The following is a 19431-nucleotide window of genomic DNA, read 5'->3' as shown; positions in this document are numbered from 1 at the left end:
AGCTAAACAAGTTACTCCAAAGGTGTTTAATTTAGGGCCCTTCTGGGCTGCTGAATTATGTTAATTCCTCTCAGGATCTATAGATATGCTTCTCTTTCCTGGCATTTCTTTGCTCGTACAATGGTTCTGTCCCCTTGTGCTTTAATACACCAAACATCAGCTAAATTCCCAGGTGTGAACATGAAGCTCCAAACCCTCTGTGACCCTTCTGCAGGTGTAAACCGAAAAATGTGCCATAAATTAAACTATCCTGTGCATTATGGGACCCAGAGCTGGAAAGAACCTTGGGCACCATCCGGTCCAGTCGCTTTTCTAGGTGAAACAGAGGCTAGAGTGGAATGATTTACGTTGACGGGGTCCTATAAGTGGCAAAGCCAGGATTAGATTCCAGAATTCCTAATGTGATGCTTTCACTAAAATGTCACTTCTAGGGCCCACAGTTAGAAAAATGACTACTTTGTACACTTAAGCTATTCTGGGGCTTCCAAAGGTGAGCAAGCTTCAGTTCCTCCTGAGGAGTTATGAGTCTGTTTAAGCTTCCTTTCCCTTCCTTTCTTCCTTTTTTTCTTCCTTTATAAACGATTTCAGCCTGACACCAATTTTCTTGTGATGATTTTACTTTCGGTCTCTGATAGCTAAACTGGAACTGGTTGAGAAGTTTCTGGACTTCCTTTCAAATCTTTAATTCTACCAACTGTCGTGGCTATGATTATTAATAGTGATAGTAACTATTATTATTATTGGTGGTGGTTGTTATTATATGAACACCCGTTAATAGTTATTGCATCAGTTATATCGAAGGTTAATGGTTATTATATCAATATCTACCTTTTGTCTGACACTTTGGCTACCAGTCCAAAACTTTATTTTACCCTCACTTATCCCAGTGGCGTAACAATAGAAATTACCGTGACTTTCCTAAGGTCACACAGTCTGTTAGTGTTGGGATCAGCATCCCACACTAACTTCTGGGTTAGCTGAAAAGGGCACTGCCACGGTCTGCCCTTTCATCGGCCATCTTGGATGCCTCGTTTTGCTTCCTACCCTGACCAGACCTCTCGCCCCCAGCTGCAACGAGCTGCAGTTCTCCCAGTACGCGGCCATGTGTGACAACGTGCACATCCAGAAGATGCAGGGCGACGGCTACTGCCTGAAGCTCACGGACATGAAGGGCTTCTTCCAGCCCTGCTATGGGCTGCTCGACCCCCTTCCCTTCTACGAGTCCTGCTACCTGGACGGCTGCTACAACCACAAGAAGTACCAGCTGTGCGGCTCCCTGGCTGCCTATGGGGAGTCTTGCCGCTCCTTCGGGATCCTCAGCACCGAGTGGATTGAGAAAGAGAATTGCTGTAAGAGAATTATTTTATTTCTGCAGACTCTTTTCTAAGTTGAAAGCACAGCTTTGCCAGTGGCATCACTGTGTCCAGGGCCGGCTGGCTGGTCTGCGTCTTGACCCATAGATCTGCTTCCAGGGTTGGAGGGTGGAGAGCTGTGTGAGCTGTAGCAGATTTCATGGGGCGCATTTTCAGTGGAGCCTGACTCCCCTCTAATTGCCTGACCAGTTATGGAATTTGGAACACCCGCTGGGGAAGGTGAGGTTCTCTGGGTTGGAGAAACACCAGTGTAGCTAGTGACTTTAAGATAGCTGGACAGAGTATAGGATTCCTGATTGATTTCAGTGCCCCAAACTCAGCTCTACTTAACATGGCTCCCTTAACATGGGTCAGAGCCCAGATCAGAACGAGAAGGCACATGGCAAGTGGCAAGTCGAGTTGGAATTGAGCTGGCTGTATCCGCCCGGTTGCAGGGAAGCCATGGCTGGATTCATAAAGGGATCACACATATATTACTAATGAAATAAAGATCTGTAGATTCTTGCATTTTTTTTCTGTAGTAAGAAAACTATTTTGATCTGCATTATCCATTATTCTCTTTGTTCATTTTCTTACCATGTTAATCAAATACATGGAGCAAATAAATATGTACGTAATCACACATAAATTTGTCACATCCCTATATGTGTGTGCGTATACATACTGATCAATCTGTCCCATGAATGCAGTATGACATTGCGGCCGACAGGATGTGTGCCTGTCCCTCGACACGCACCACCAACCCGATGTGCATACAGGTACTGCCGTGAAAACTGGCCCTGTTCACTCCAAGACTGAGCGTGCACATCAGTAAATCTGCAGACCAAACCTGAGCAAGAGTAGGGATGTACTTAATTCAGAACCTGAAAACAATGTGGTTCATTAAAATATGCATTCAGTGACTTCAGAAACTCTTAACAAGCAAATGACCGGTCTCTGTTAGCAAGCAACAGAAATAGTTTGTTTGATAACTTCAGTATTTTACCCTGTTCTGTTAATAAACAATACTTTAAAAAACGTTAACTGTTTTGAACTTTAAAAATGGTCTGGATTTTTTTTTTTTTAAGTATGAATTTTTGCTTTTAACCTTAAAACTTCCCTCTGAATTGGGCATGTCGTATTTGCCAAGCGGTAGGTGGACCACCATGTTTGTAAGTGAGGTTCTTCCCTTCCTGGAAGCTGTAACCTCCACACTTTCTTTCCCTTATTCTCTTGGGTGGTGTTCATATTGTGTTAATCAACCAGCACATACATGGAGCGGCTGTTGTGTGCTTGGCACCGGTGTTAGGTGCTGAACCCACTGGGCAAGCAAAAGCGTCTTTACAAAAGGAAGCCTTTAAAAAGTAAGTGCCTGTAACTGATGCTGATGGCTTTCCTTCAGTCGTCTTTCTAGGAATGAAGACAGGCTGATGCTCCGCCATACCCATCCTCCCACGTATAATAGTTACTTAGCAGAGGGTCGGGAGCAGCATCTGCAGCTATGGGATAGCTCGGGGGTTTTGTTTTGCTTTTGAACTCGTGAAGAGAACTTGGCTCGTGCTGGGACTGAATCATTGCTATTTCTTCAACACTCACCATCATATGCCACGACGATGAGGATTATTACACCTGGATAGGGAGACAGTCTTTAAATAAAGAAGTGAGCGTCTACTAAATCCTAATCTTCTCTAAGAGGAAGTCGACAGAGATCTAATACTGAAAAATCAAGAAAAATAGTGATATTTCGATATATGGATGTAAAAACTAGAAGAATTAAAAGATTTAAAATAGTTGTCTCAGAAGCATTAGAACTGGAAGATAAGAAGATTGGGACATGGGATTGCCATTCTTCAATACAGCATTATTTGACTTTTTACCAGTATTATTCTGATAAAAGTAAAAATTAAATGAAAACAGTTTTTGCTTACCATTTACAAACATAGAGTTAAATATCCGATGAAACCACCAAAAGACTTTTAAAATGACCAAGAAAAATGACAGGGAAGTGGAGAGGGCCTAGGCGAGGGACTGCTGGGTTTCACTTTAAGCTTCTCAGGACTACTTGATTTTTTTTTTTTTTTTTTTTTTTTTTTTTTTTTTTTTTTGCATGGCAATTTGACAAAACTTTAAAAATTAAAAATTTCCAAGGGAACACAATTAGAAATAACAACTGAAATATGTAAGTGAAATGTGCTTTTGTTATATTGAGTCAAATCATCAGAAAACAAACGCATATCAAAAATAAAGAACTCGGGCTTCCCTGGTGGCGCAGTAGTTGGGAGTCCACCTGCCGATGCAGGGGACGCGGGTTCGTGCCCCGGTCCGGGAAGATCCCACATGCCGCGGAGCGACTGGGCCCGTGAGCCATGGCCGCTGAGCCTGCGCGTCCGGAGCCTGTGCTCTGAAACGGGAGAGGCCACAACAGTGAGAGGCCCGCGTACCGGAAAAAAAAATAAAAATAAAAAAAAAAATAAAGAACTCAAAGAAAACAAGTGAATGTCTAAAAGAAATGCTCTCAATCAGTAGTTCTCAAACTGAAATGTTGATGAGCTCACAGGTGGCCTATGGGCTCATCTACTACAGAAATATTGTTTATAACCTGTTGGTGATGGCACTTCACATACATCTGTATTTTACTTAGAGTTTTCCCCTTCTTGGTAAAACAGTACCGTTACTCTAAGTCAATGCTGGTGAGTTGTGTGTAGGTAGTTTGTCTATTTTTATAACATTAAGTAGAAGTTTGTGGGGTAGCTGGACCATGAATCAAAAAAAAGACTAAGAAGTCCTGGTTTGAGGGACCTCTCTGGGACCTTACTGGCCCTAAAATCTTCATTGTTGACAAGTATTTGTTGAGCATCTACTATGAGGTGGCTGGGTGCTGGGAATCTAGAGGTAAATGGCTTGGACCCTACTCTTTATATAAATATAACGATACCAATGCATATGATTGTGGTACAGAGCAGGAAGTGCAGCAGTCTCGGGATGTCCCGGCAGTTAAACGTGTCTGTGTATTCCATCTTCCCCACTTACCTTCACCTGTGTGTGACCTTGGGTGCATTTCAGCTGTGATGCCAAGTTACAATACTTAGCTGGCAGAGCTCGTATGGGTCGGAAGAGGTAATGCCACCAAAGCACGAAGCACGTAGCAAAGACCCAATTACTCGCTATCGTCATGATTTCCCGGAAGGCTGCCCTGTCTGTTGGTTTGCATCTGCCATCTGACCGCACCAGGTCCACTGAAGTGGCGAGTCCAGAGTGTGACCACATGCTGCCGTGCGTTGGTGTGAAAATCAAGTTGTGTTTCTGTTTGTTTTCCTTTTTAGCAGGAGTGGTTGAAGATCCCTGTCTGGGGGCGGACTGTCCCAATCGAACCTGTGAGCTGGAAAACGGAGGGGAGCTGTGTGGCTGCATGGAGCCCCCTCCCTACGGAAACAGTGAGTGACACCTGCCGCCACCCCACCCCCAGCCAGACAGGCCCCGCAGGAGACGCCCGGCAGCCATGTAGGAAGGCTTTCGGGTGGGAGCCCGCACGTCCCACACTGTGGGTTAGAAACCCAAGTAATGAAGCTTTCATGAGCATTTAAGCAGAACAAGGAAGGAACCCGACCTCTTCAGAGCAGGCTAATGTTCGTTTCCTTGTAGCTACATCCTTTTCTTCAATAAATGATAACACGCAAATTTGGACATGCATAGCATCAGCCAGCTCCATCTGAGGCCATGTTCAACATCAGAGGGATCCAAACTGATCTTTTAGACTCACAGGGAGATAAGGTGGTTTGACGAAAACATGAAAGAATCAGGATGAGAGTGCCAGGTGATGTAAGACGTGTTTAAAGCCAGCTTTATCTGGCCCGAAGCTTTTCGGTGGGTCCTGAAGAAAGCAGAAATGTTGAAGCAAACGGCAAACAACTAGGACTCCAGGTAGGAGTCCCCTTAAGGTAGGAATGGCCTTGTCCCCTGGCCAAGAGCACACTCGTTTTGTCGGCTTGTGGGGGACCTGCTTTGCTTCCCAGCTCCGTGTCCTTGGCTGAATCGAGGAACTCAGAAGGCACATGCCACATTTAGCATCATCAGAGAATGAAAGCCTGGTTGACCAGAAGGCTCCGCAGAAGGGGCCCACATGTGCTGTTCAAAGGCTTCACCTAAGCAGATAAAAACGTTTCTCTCCGTTTCTTTAGTGCTTATTAGCCTGTGTTTGTGTACTCACGGAAAATGTCCATTGGCGCATTCCATTTCAAAAAACAAGAGCTCTGAGTGCCGGCCTGGGTGCCAGCTGGGCTGTGGAGTGGCCTGACCAGGGCTGCCCTCACTGGGGGCACGTTCTTTAGCCAGGCCACAGTGAGCCAGATGCGGTATGGAGCTTACGGACAGTAGCTACCACCAAAGCGGGGCGGAAATCCTGGGTTTAGGAAGAAAAGATCAAAGACGCTTTGTATAGCATTTTCACCTTTAAAAAAAGGCTCTCTGGGGACTTCCCTGGTGGTCCAGTGGTTAAGACTCCTCGCTTCCAATGCAGGGGGCGTGGGTTCGACCCCTGGTCGGGGAACTAAGATCCCACGTGCCGCACGGCATGGACAAAAAAAAAAAAGGCCTTGCATTGCCCAAGTTATTGCTTTGAATGAGTTCATATACTCATTTAGTTTGATCAGAGCTTTATTAGAAATGCTACAGCCTCTGTGTGAAGCCCATCAGCCTCTTCTAAAGAGAATGGGGTGCTTCACCCACCCACACAGCAAGACTAACTCCCACTGACGTGCCTCTCATAATGACTGTTTCCCCACAGACTCCCACGACATCATTGACGCAGAGGTGACCTGCAAGGCTGCCCAGATGGAAGTGTCCATATCTAAGTGCAAACTCTTCCAGCTCGGCTTCGAGAGGGAGGGTGTGCGGATCAATGACAGGCAGTGCACCGGCATTGAGGGAGAGGACTTTATCTCCTTTCAGATCAACAACACCAAAGGGAACTGTGGAAACATTGTGCAGGTGAGGAACGAGGGCAGGAAAGAGCACCTGGCTGAGGTGGTGACAGCTCCAGGTGTTTGCACATTGATTGTTCTTAAGCCAACTTCAGGGGTTCGACTTAGAAACATGCTCCTTGGAAAACAGCAAAAGGCATGTGCGAAATGAAGGACAGCGGGAAGATAATCATTGGGTGCTAAGTGGTTGAACTGAAAGCAAGATAAGTGACATGCTTCCTTCCCTGGATGCGCTGTCTGCTGTCCTTTGCCCTGCATGTTGACACGTTTTTACCTCTCTCGTGCTTCTGTTGTTCTTCCAGGTAAAGACAGCTGGGTTCAGCTATTTCAGGGTGTAAGGGTATCCCAGACATCACTTAACAGTTGGCTGCAGAAATACAGCAAGGTCACAACATTTTGTGTCGGGTTATCCAATTCATAGGTTAGCAAAGCATCTCACTTCTCTTCCTCCTGTGCCTTCCCACTGTCTTTTTTTGATAACTGTGTTCATTAACACTTTTTATCAGGGAGTGAAAGGTGCGAGACGGTGAAACATGCATGTGTTCATTTTGGTACTTGTGGGCTGTCTGGTACAAGACTTGGCGGAGGCTGGATTTTGAATTAAGACTTGAAAGAGAAGATATATATTACCTCAGGATGGCAATACTTCATGCTGTCCCCAGCTTGGGTTCCCACAGATAACTGGGGATCGGTTGTACTTAGAATTCAGTGGTACATGAAATCACCCTCCGTGGGCATTCAAGGGTGCTGTTGACATCTATTGTAATACTTTTTTTCTAGTAAGTGCTGAGACTAGCTCCATCCTGACTTATATTGGCCTCTGGGTTATATATGAAATGAAGCCATTTTTCCACTTTCCGGCCCGTGGATTTGAAATGCAAGCCACATACTTGCGCCCAGATTTAATGATTTCTGACCTCCCTTTGCTTTGCAGTCCAATGCCACTCATATCATGTATAAAAACACCATTTGGATAGAAAGTGCCAACAATACTGGCAACATCATCACCAGGGACAGGACGATCAGTGTGGAATTTTCATGTGCTTATGAGCTGGATATCAAGATCTCCTTGGACTCTGTCGTGAAGCCTATGCTAAGGTAGAGAATCTCATGGGCTGTGCACGTTGCTCTGTCTTTTCCTTGACAGTTAAGGTTAGCACAGTCAAAACTGCTAGCATCTGTCTCTGAAGCACTAGGGAGAGAATAATTCATATTTTCTGAACCCAGATGCCTTAGACCAGCATTGTTCGATAGAACTTTCTACAGTGATGGGAATGTCCTATATCAGTACTGTCCAATACAGTAGCTGTATGTGGCCATTGAGCTCTTGAAATGTGCCAGGACGAGAGAGGTGCTGAGGAACTGAATTTTTAATTTTAATTAAAATTAGATTTAATTAATTACATTTAATTATTAGACTTTACTACTCTCTGCTTGGCCTTCCCTCTGCATTTTCAGCCTGGAAAACGGTAAGTAATTGAATAGATAACGTTGCTTGGGGTTCCCCGACTTATGACTGTTTCTCTTGTAGCGTCATTAACCTGACAGTTCCAACCCAAGAAGGCAGCTTCACCACCAAGATGGCGCTCTACAAAAATGCCTCCTACAAACATCCATACCGCCAGGGCGAAGTGGTGCTGACGACTCGAGATGTGCTGTATGTAGGGGTCTTTGTGGTTGGAGCCGATTCCACGCATCTGATTCTGACGCTGAACAAATGCTACGCCACCCCCTCCCGCGACAGCAATGACAAGCTCCGATACTTCATCATTGAAGAAGGGTGGGTAGCCTCTTCTCGGAGGACAGTCTCAGAGCCTTTAGTATTAGATTTGCCTACATTGTTTTTTAGGGAAGAGAATGGGAACTAACATTTGTTGACGACCTACAGGGCCAGCGTTTTGCACCCAAGAACTGTCTAATCCTGATGACAACGTATGAGGTAGATATTATAAGCCCCATTTTACAGATGAGAAGGCTGAGGCTTAGTGAATCAAGCAGTGCTTAAATCCACAGCAGTTTAGTGGTAGATCACCAGTTCCATGTGGCATTAACTAGAAAATGCTTTACTCTCAATGTGACCCAAGAGGGCATTCTGTCCTGCCTACTTGAATTTCAATCTGAGTTGAATGTGGATTATCTGCAAACGAAAGGATGTAAGGAGAATAACTAAAGGTTGGTGAATAGAACATCTATGAAAATTTAAAAGGGATTAGAATAATAGCTTATGAACTTTTTTTTTTTTTTTACTTACCAGTATATGCCCAGCACCTAGCATATTTCCTGAAACAGCATGGCTGTGCAACAAAGTTGTTGAATGAATGAAAAAATGAATGGGTGAATGAGAAAGAAGAAAAGACTGGACCAAACAACCGCCATGATAATTATCTTTAGTTTATAAACATACTTACTGGTTTTGTCAAGCAACAATGCTTTTTTATTGCATACATAATTTATATACAATATAATGTACTTGCTCTAAGTGCAAAATTCAATGATTTTTAGTAAATTTACAGAGAAGTGCAACCATCACCATAATCTAATTTTGGAACATTTCCATCATCCCAGTACCATAATTCTTAAAAGCAGTTGACTATGTTAATCAAAATTCTTTCTCTTATAAGCGGTAGAGACCATTTCAAACTAGTTTATGCAAAAGCAAGGCGCTTAATGGTTACAAAACCAAATCACGTTAAGCAGATGTGGCTTCAGGGATTGGGTCCAGGAAGCCAGATGCTGTCGACTCCCTCCCTCCCTCTATCCCTTGCTCTCTGTTTCTCTGTCTCAGTCACTGTCCCTCTCTGTCTCTGTCTCTCTCATTGACCTCGTTAGACACTGGCATTTTTTTCAGCATTGTAACCCCCCGGAGCGAGCATTCCTTCTAACCCCAATTCAGGGAATCCCTGAGAAGGAGTATGATTAGCCTTTCTCGGATGGATTTCCTCTGCCTTGTTTGGAGGAGATGCAACATTAAATTGCCTGGTGTTGTGGAGGACAAAGTTTTTCTTGACCCTCTTAGGGTTCCTGGCTGGGTCTGAACATTAAATGGACAAAGACAGATTAACAGGAAAAAATCATAACATTTATCTAATGTAAGTTCTACGTGACTTGGGAGTCTTCATAAGGAAACGAAGACTCGAAGAAACAGTTCATGCTGAGCAGTTATGCCCGGCTTGATGAAGAGTGGACAGTCGTGGAGAAGGTCAAGAGTGTGTGGTAATTGTAGTAAACTGCGGGGAATCTTAGCCAGACTGTTCAGTTTCATCTCAGTGTCCCTTTGTCTTCAGAAATAAGGATGCTCCTTTCCTTCTGGTATAGGGAGGGCACCTCTCACATAAGGGCTTTATGACCTGTTTCGGGTGAGAAGAGTGACATTCCTGGTTCTGCCATTTTCTCAAACTCCGTCAGCTTAAAATATTCAAGGCGCCAGGTTTGGGGGTAGTGTTTCTTGAACCCTATCCCAGGCCTGAGTCAGCATCCCTCCCTGGAGTGGTCCCTCCCAGGGAGTGCTACGGATACTGTAATTACCCTTAAAGTTGGGGAAGGAAGGGATGGTTCTCCCAGAGAAGAAGAGTATGGTTCTAGGCAGACAGACAATAAATAGCCACTGTTTCACACATGAACAGGCTCAGAGCCTGTACACAGCTCACCCAAGGACACCCAACCGGCAAGGGGCAGAGGAAGAAATCTTTCAAGCACCAAGACGCATCAACTCCCTACCTGGCCAGGTGTGGCTTGTGGCCTGCGTTGCTGAGGCAAAGACTGGGATTTTCAGCAAAGGCCTCATGAAGGCACTACCTTTTTGAGTTGATTTTTAGCCTCCCTAGAGGCAGAGGGAAGGACTTGGTGACTGTGTGGTGTCTTAACAGGCCCAGATGCTCTGGCTAACATCACAGGTCTCCGTTTCTTCATCTGTTCCCTTCCTCTCCCTCCCCCTCCCCGCGCCCCAGCCATGGCCCTTTCCCAAAGTAAAAGAGCTGCGATCTGAGCCGCTGTACAACCCGGGTGGGCAGGCTTGGGCCGCCTTTGAAGGACACTGTGGCATTTAGCATTTTTTACATAGTATTTAATAGAGTTGACCCAGAGAGGGAGAGTAAGTGAGCGGGTTCATAAATCTCAGCTCCCCCCAGGGTCTGCAGGAAGGTCTTCAAATTAAACTGTTGTTGGGTGTGAAGGAATTTCAGCGTGTGAGAGAATTTCATTCATGAGTCCTCTTGACCTTTCTTGGAGGGATGTGGTTATTGGTTTTTCCCAGTGAGCTTACGGGAAAACTGCCGCCCAATGCAGCAGAGTGGGTCCGCCTCAGAATTTGGGGGGAGGGGCCAGCCGCTCCTCTCCAGCTACGTTGGGGGCAGAGATGCCGCCGCCATCTACCAGTGATGCCAAGGTCTGGGCACACGAAGGTCACTTCTCTGTTCTCTTCATGTGCCCAGAGGAAAGGACACTTGTTCCTCTGATAGTGGACAAAGGATTCTGGTGCTCGGTTTGTTTGTCCCCCTAAGGCGGCAACCAGACAGCCTGTCCCTGCTTCCCGAGGCTCCTTCCTTCTGCTTCCTGTTCTTCTGACACTTAAACCTCGAATCATCTCTCTGGGAGTTGGGGGTCTAGTTAAGACGGAAGGTCTGCGTGAAGACTGGAGGGCTGAGAATGTTGTAGAATCCTTGAACCAATTTAGATTATTCAAATGAGTCACAGTGACAAGGAGAAGTATGGCAAGTAAGTTTTTGTTTCAAAGCATTTAAGGAAACTATTGCCTTATGGACTAACTACCAAACTGAATAGGTGTGGGAATGCTGACGGATAACTTCCATTTTTAATTTTCCTTATCACAAAGCTACCGAATCCTGGGGGCCAGGGGAAGGAAACGTAAGGAAAAGAGTCACCCTTTTTATCTCGATAAGATCGTTTTAAAGAGCTTCTTGGCCACAGTGGGCCAACCTTGGCCGTGGAAGCACAACTCATTCATTCAGTCACTGATTCACGCAGTCTAAAAAAAAGATTTTTTTTTTTTGGTCTAAAAATTAAGTATAATTTTAATACCATATTTCAAACAAAACGGTTCTGAGAGTTAATACTGTACGTAATGTTTCAAAAGTAAAAGTACAGCTTTATATATACACATACACGTTCTCTCAGAGCTGAAAGACGGGTCATAGCTTTTATTGCTTCTCAGGCAAATATTTGTGTGAGTTTGACTAAAGAGCATCTAAGTATTCTGTTTAATTTATTTTTCATTTTTATTTATTGTTTTACAGTACGTCCTTGTTGGTTATCTATTTTAAATATAGCAGTATGTACATGTCAACCCCAAACTCCCAATCTATCCCTCGCCCCCAGCCTTCCCCCCCGGTAACCATAAGTTCTTTCTCTAAGTCTGTGAGTCGATTTCTGTTTTATAAATAAGTTCATTTGTATCACTTTTTTTAGATTCCGCATATAAGCAGAATATCATATATTTATCTTTCTCTGTCTGACTTACTTCACTTAGTATGATAACCTCCAGGCCCATCCATGTTGCTGCAAGTGGCACTATTTCGTTCTTTTTAACGGCTGAGTAATATTCCATTGTATATATGTACCACATCTTTTTAAATACTTAACTGCGTGTCCTTCAGTGTGTTGGAGACACAGTGAGGACTACACCTTGGTTCCTGCACCCCAGGGGTTCACCAGGGTGTTGTTGGCAAATCCAGGCAAAGCCACCTGTTCCTGCCTGGTCAGGGCATGTGTATATAGGAGGGGGAGCCACAGATGGGCACTGGAGAAAGAGCAGGGTTAGTTAGCAGCAGAAGGAGTGCAGGGAGGCTTCCAGGTGGGGGAAACAGTACATGAAAGACCCTGGGGCATAAGAGACTGTGGTCCATCTAAGAAACTCTAACAGGAGGAGGCGAGATACCTGTGTCCCTGCCTGTTGGCTCAGTACCAAAAGGAGAGGGGAAGGGAGTGATCCCTACATCAGAACAATCGTTCAGCTCACCTTTGACTGCTGGTCCGTCTTCTCCAGCTCCCACAAGTGAAAACAGATTTGCCAATAGAGCTTGAAAAAGGGGCCCCTGCCAAAACTGATAATTAACTGAAGAAAGTACAGAAGATGTAAGGACTCATCTTGTGTTTATTAAACTGATATCAGTAAAACACAGCATCGTGAGGGGGAGGAGTGAGAAACGGGCGGGTAGGGAAATTGAGTGCAGGCCTGTGGTCATTTTGTTTTTAGCTGTAGTTAAGATCCTAATTTGAGGTGCTATTTGATGCTTTTCCAACAAACTGAAACTATAAGGGAGTCGTAGTAAATGACAGACCCACACACTCCAGAGGTCACCTTCAAACGCAAAGGCATTTTTACCGTTCACGATGGTTTTTGTATGAAACGTGAAAGCGTGAAGCAGAGAGTCCCTTTTTTCCGAACAGGTGTCAGAACATTAAAGACAACACCATTGGCATCGAGGAAAACGGTGTCTCCCTCACCTGTCGCTTCCACGTCACCGTCTTTAAGTTCATTGGGGATTACGATGAAGTCCATCTTCACTGCGCAGTGTCCCTCTGTGATTCAGAAAAGTACTCCTGTAAAATAGTAAGTGAGCGTGAAAATTCAGTGCTTGGCTTTATTTCTCTCAGTCCCAGTTTTCCCCACGGGGGGAGTCACGAATCCCGACGTCGGCGGCTCTTTAGAGTTCTTTAGGACTCACTGCACCTGGCAGTGGCTGACGTGGAACCATCTGTAGATGCCTAGGAGTGGCAGTCATCCGGAACAATGAGAGAGCAGGGTAGAATGATGACCACTTACTCCTTTTACCTGACTTAGTAATGTCAGTCTGTTGTCGGCGTAACACTAGACCAGGGTTTCTCAAACCTCAGCACTACAGACATTTTGGACCAAACGATTCTTTGTTGTAGGGCTGCCCTGTGCTCTGTAGGCTGTTTAGCAGCATCCCTGGCCTCTACCCAGTAGACCCCAGTATCACCTGCTCTCCACTTGCAACACCCAAAATGCCTCCCCACTTTGCCCAGTGTCCCTCGGGGGGCAAAATTAGCCCTGTCTGAGAACCAATATGCCAGAGTCAGGCCACCCGCATCTGAGGTGAGCGATGGGGCCAAGCTCCCCTCCACCACAGAAGCAAACTCCCGGGTTCAGGATACGCTTTATCCAGGTGTCCTTTAGACAGGGATTATCCCACAGGTCGTCCAAATCCACACCCAGGCCTGAGGCTCTGGAGGGGCTGGCGGGATGAGGTGACAAACCAATCACCTGGTCCACGCCAGGCTTACATCCCCACCACAAGAGGCTACGTCCCTAAGATTTTACTGCAGTAGTACCTCGTCCCTCACCTTTAACGCTGCAGCTTTATGCTCGCCCCATGTTGGCCGAATCGAGATGTGAATTATGGTCAGAGCTACTTACAGGTGCTGCTGTGTACATTATTGTCTGATCTGATACAGGATCCCCCTCCCTGGGAAGGGAGCCTCTTTGAATCTAATTCTAGTGTGGAGAATATATTTAATTCTGTTCCACATAAAGCCCCGAGTCCCAGTGGGCTCAGTGATCAAGAATGGATTGATTCTAATTAATCTGAGCTGCAGTAGTGCTCCAGGCTGAGCCACTGCCTCTTTTGGAGGTGGAAACGTGGTGAAGAATAAGTTATCAGCTTAATTGTGTGAAAATTTCCCTCCGGTGTTCTGTCTTTCAGAATTGCCCTCAAAATTCCAGGATTGCCACAGATTACACCAAGGAACCTAAAGAACAGATCATTTCGGTGGGACCTATTAGGAGAAAAAGTATGTATGTTCCCTAAAATACACTATAAATGATTAAAACAGTGGGATTTGAAGGCTCGGGCTAAGTCTGGGGTGTGTTTCGCCTACTGTGTGAATCTGGTGAACAAGGAGCTTGAGGATGCCAGTTTGGGGACCCCAGTTTGAGAAGCCTGCCCGCTTCCATAATGAAATCTTTTCACGGACTATTAAAAACTCATGACAGTACCGGGATTTTTTCCTTCCACTCCTCTCTTTAAGGCCTTGCCCTTAGATACGAGTTGAAGAGCTGGACTGTCTGCAGGTAACTTGTCCAGCGGCTCTTTTTCAGGGCTGGACTGGTGTGAGGACAACGGAGGGTGTGAGCAGATCTGCACGAGCCGGGTGGACGGGCCTCTGTGCAGCTGCGTGACGGGGACCCTGCAGGAGGACGGCAAGAGCTGCAGAGGTGAGCACGACTCCCGTTCAGGGCCGGCAGCTGGGGACATAGGACGTTCTTGACCCTGAGAAGGAGACAGTCCTATGAGGCCCACTCGGTCAGCAACTGATCTATGAGACTTCCAGAAAGTAAGAAGGAGAGATGAGGGAAACGCCCAAGGAATTCTAGCATCATTTTGGGTTTTTTTTTTAAACCTTTTGGTCCCTGTTTTTGTTTTTTTTTTTGTGGTACGCGGGCCTCTCACTGTTGTGGCCTCTCCCGTTGTGGAGCACAGGCTTCGGAGCGCAGGCTCAGCGGCCATGGCTCACGGGCCCAGCCGCTCCACGGCATGTGGGGATCTTCCTGGACCGGGGCACGAACCCGTGTCCCCTACATCGGCAGGCGGACTCTCAACCACTGCACCACCAGGGAAGCCCCCTGCTCTTTTATCTAAAAGATAAAAGTGATTTTTTTTTTCAATATCTTTATTGGAGTATAATTGCTTTACAATGTTGTGTTAGTTTCTGCTGTATAACAAAGTGAATCAGCTATATGCATATGTATATCCCCATATGCCCTTCCTCTTGCGTCTCCCTCCCACCCTCCCACAGCTCTAGGTGGTCGCAAAGCACGGAGCTGATCTCCCTGTGCTATGCGGCTGCTTCCCACTAGCTATCTATTTTACATTTGGTAGTGTGTATATGTCAATGCCATTCTCTCACTTTGTCCCAGCTTACCCTTCCCCCTCCCCGTGTCCTCAAGTCCATTCTCTACATCTGTGTCTTTATTCCTATCCTGCCCCTAGGTTCATCAGGACCATTTTTTTTTGTTTTTAGATTCCATATATATGTGTTAGCATATGGTATTTGTTTTTCTCTTTCTGACTTACTTCACTCTGTATGACAGACTCTAGGTCCATCCACCTCACTACAAGTGACTCAATTTTGTTTCTTTTTATGGCTGAGTAATATTCCATTGTATGTATGTGCCACATCTTCTTTATCCATTCACCTGTCGATGGACACTTAGGTTGCTTCCATGTCCTGGCTATTGTAAATAGAGCTGCAATGAACATTGTGGTACACTTCTCTTTTTGAATTATGGTTTTCTCAGGGTATATGCCCAGTAGCGGGATTGCTGGGTCATATGGTAGTTCTATTTTTAATTTTTTAAGGAACCTCCATACTGTTCTCCATAGTGGCTGTATCAATTTACATTCCCACTAACAGTGCAAGAGGGTTCCCTTTTCTCCACACCCTCTCCAGCATTTACTGTTTGTAGATTTTTTGATGATGGCCATTCTGACTGGTGTGAGGTGATACCTCATTGTAGTTCTGATTTGCATTTCTCTAATGATTAATGATGTTGAGCATCCTTTCATGTGTTGCTGGCAATCTGTGTATCTTCTCTGGAGAAATGTCTATTTAGGTCTTCTGCCCATTTTTGGATTGGGTTGTTTGTCTTTTTGATATTGAGCTGCATGAGCTGCTTGTATAGATGAAGGTGATATTTAAAGAAGGAAGTTATCCAGCCATTTAAATACCAAATATTGGCCTTAGATCTGGCCCCATGTCTACCTGGGTTGAGCTGGGACTGGGGTGTGTGATCCAACAAACAAGGTTTCCTGCAATAGCCTTGGCTGCCAGGTGTCCCTGGTACCCTCTAAGTTAGCAGGACTCTCCTAAAGGTTGGGTTAATTTCGCTTCCGTGCTGCCTGAGTCCAGGCCATTTGGAGACAGTGGGTTCTTGGCAATGAAGAAAGTAGGTTCCTTTATTGGAATGCCACAAAGATGTCTGATCCATGTCAAACAGGTATATTTTTTTCCATAGGACTTACTATGTCTCTCTCTGTTCACAGCCTCTAATTCTTCCATTGAACTTCAAGTTTGGACGCTGCTTCTCATCATGACCCAGATTTCATTATGGCATTTTGTCTATACATCAGGCACGACCTCATAATTAACTCAAGGTTGCTATATAAAGTACTGTAATTTACTTACTTCAACTCCCTGTAGGATAAAAGGTGTGTGCCCTTAAGTCAAAACCTATTTGAGATTGCCCACTGTCTCAAAGTGATGCCACCTGCCCCAAACGGTCAGGGTTCCAGAAAAGAGGGAAATGCCATGCTCCTCTTTCAAGGTATGCAACTGGGCTTCTAAAAGCCAGTTTTGGAAAACATATATCTTGCCTAAAATTTCCAATTAGTTGTCACTAGAAACGTTGGTTCGCATGAAAAACCGGTAAAGGAAAAAATTCTGGTTAGACACGTCTGTCGGAAATCTGACCAGAGAAATCTATCCCACCAGTGCTGTTTCTGTATCATAGTTTTTGTAGAGAAGGGGCCTGTTGGAACGATATCGAATACTGAGAAGCGGTGATTGGAAGGTTTGACTCCCTCTAAGGAATCTCTCCGATGTTTGGAAGCATCTGACCTCGATGCGCCTGTGTTGCTCCCCTCCCCACACCCGCCGCTGTGTCCTCCAGCCCTGACGGGCCACGTGGCCACCGCATGTATTGTTTGCAGACCTGGGGAACCCCAACACCCCATCCGTCTCTTCAGACCCAAACTCTTCTCTCTCACAAATCAACCAAATCATTTTTAACGTGTTTTATGCTTAAATAAACTTTGTGTTCAATTATTCTCATTACTCCGTGGCTGGAATCACTTATCGATGGTAAGCTTTGCACACCAAATAGCATCCTCTGATTTAAAAAAAACAAAAAAACAAAAAACCCAGCAGCAGCGACTGGAGCAGGTAGGCCCTGCTGGCCAGCGTTTTGTTAATGTGGCTATTTGTCCTGGCAGAGCATTAGCAGGTTGTTTAGTGAGGTGCCATGTAGAAGAGAAGCAAGCAGCGTCCTCTTTTGTATGTGGCACAAAAAACCCACATTTACTATAATTAACTACACAATAGAGGGCCTGGTAAATATATCCCTGGGGTGCCTCTCTTTTTAAGGTTAAAAACAAAGTAAATGCCACTTCAAGTTTATTTTGAAGTTGTTTTGGATTTAAGCTGATGGCATTCTTTTCTTTCTCTGGGAACTCTGGGCAGAAACGCTGAGCAGAAATCCTGGCGTCCTTGACCATGGGTTGTGGGTACGACTCCTGTTGTCTTACGTATAAAAGGCCCGGCATCACACTGTCACTGGGCTGAAGAAGCGGGGTATAGACTGAGTCTGCACTGAGCGGCTTTGCTCTCCCAGCCCCAGGGAGGGTCCACAAGCTCTAGCTTGGCAGTCATAGATGCTATGCGGCCAAGAGGACAACCAGTATTGATGGAGAAAAATATACATCTGCTTCAACTTAAACATCTTAGGATCTTTTGGGAAAATGCTGAACATTGAGATGGATTAAGGAATCAAACCGTCTGTTCTAGGAGAGACACAGTATCTCTTCCTCACCATGATGGAAATTGATGTCATGTACCTGTTTTTTTTCACGTGAAAATCCTCAACTCCAGACTTTCCCCCACTTCAAGATCAGCAGACTTAGAGCTCCATTCTCATTTCCATAGTCTAAGGTTTAGGTTTCCACAGTCAGATTCTGAGTTGAACACAGTAACATCTCATTTATTTTTTTAACTTGATTTCCTTAGATGAATTTTAACTGAAGACATACAAGGAGGAAATGTTTTCATATTTAATAACTTCTCTTTATTGATTTTCATATCAAAGTCACTAGAAATTTCTAAAGTAAACACTATAATTGTTTTTTAGATTTTTAATTAAATCCTTTCTTACCACACTTTAATTCTTGGCCTTTGGTCTTCTCACTTGGTGGACACCTTTGTCTGTCATCAGGATAAGCTAGGTGTAGAGCCATATTAGAACACCCCAGAATCTCAGTGGCTTAAACAACAAAGATTTCTCTCTTTCTCACATCAGGGGGCTCTGATCCTTACTTCCATCCTGGGAGGGAGGTTGATGAGACTTTATTATCTTTTTTTTCTCTCAACCGAATTTATTGAACAATTTATCCTTTCCCCATGGGACTTCAGTACCGCCTTTATCATATATCAAGTTTCAACCTCTGTGGTTCTCTTTGTGAGCTCTGGATTCTCTTCCATTGGCTGATTTGTCTGTTCCTGTGTCAGAATCACATTATTACTATTATTTTTTTTTTGCGGTACGCGGGCCTCTCACTGCCGTGGCCTCTCCCGTTGCGGAGCACGGGCTCCGGATGCGCAGGCTCAGCGGCCATGGCTCACGGGCCCAGCCGCTCCGCGGCATGTGGGATCTTCCCAGACCGGGGCACGAACCCGTGTCCCCTGCATCGGCAGGCGGACTCTCAACCACTGCGCCACCAGGGAAGCCCTGTATCACATTATTATTGAGATATAATTGACGTATAGCATTACATCAGTTTCAGGAATATGACATAATGATTCTATATATATATACACACTAGGAAATGATCATCACAAAAGTCTAGTTAACATCCATCACCATACACAGTTACAATCTTTTCTCCTGTGATGAGAACTTTTAAGATCTACTCTTTTAGCAGCTTTCAAATATGCAATACGGTATTATTAGCTATACTCACCATGCTGTACATTACATCCCGAGGATGTATCTATTTTGTAACTGGAAGTTTGTATCTTTTGACCCTCTTCACCCATTTTACCATGCCTCTGGCAACCACCAATCCATTCTATGTTTTTTGTTTTGTTTTGTTTTTAGATTCCCCCATATAAGTAAGAACATACTATGTGTGTCTTTCCCTGTCTGACTTATTTTATTTAGCTTAATGCCCTCAAGGTCCATCCATGTTATTGCAAATGGCAGACTTTCTTCCTTTTTATGGCTCAGTAATATTCCATTGTATATATAGACCACATCTTCTTTATCCATTCACCCATCGATGGATACTTAGGTTGTTTCCGTATCTTGGCTATTATAAATAATGCTGCTGTGAACAGCGGGGTGCAGGTAT

General features: G+C 44.9%; 1 protein-coding gene across 2 annotated transcripts in view; it reads left to right on the top strand.

Annotated features, from left to right (window-relative positions):
* The window catches only part of TECTA (tectorin alpha), a 73646-nt gene extending 56505 nt beyond the window's left edge, over positions 1-17141 (top strand). The window contains exons 16-24 of one of the 2 annotated variants that reach the window (XM_065881259.1): positions 1069-1349; positions 4676-4786; positions 6136-6338; positions 7266-7429; positions 7863-8111; positions 12737-12899; positions 14014-14101; positions 14409-14525; positions 16354-17141. In XM_065881259.1, coding sequence (XP_065737331.1) covers positions 1069-1349; positions 4676-4786; positions 6136-6338; positions 7266-7429; positions 7863-8111; positions 12737-12899; positions 14014-14101; positions 14409-14525; positions 16354-16454 — 1477 coding nt within the window. In that variant the 3' untranslated portion in view covers positions 16455-17141. Of the gene's footprint in view, positions 1-1053; positions 1350-4675; positions 4787-6135; positions 6339-7265; positions 7430-7862; positions 8112-12736; positions 12900-14013; positions 14102-14408; positions 14526-16353 lie in introns of both variants that reach the window. The other variant, XM_065881258.1, reaches the window with a different exon arrangement.
* Positions 17142-19431: the final 2290 nt, after the last annotated feature.

The sequence above is a fragment of the Phocoena phocoena genome, chromosome 8, assembly GCF_963924675.1.
Source record: "Phocoena phocoena chromosome 8, mPhoPho1.1, whole genome shotgun sequence".
Taxonomy (NCBI): Eukaryota; Metazoa; Chordata; class Mammalia; order Artiodactyla; family Phocoenidae; genus Phocoena; species Phocoena phocoena.
The sequence above is the reverse complement of the archived record's forward strand: the minus strand, read 5'-3'. Positions and strand labels throughout refer to the sequence as shown.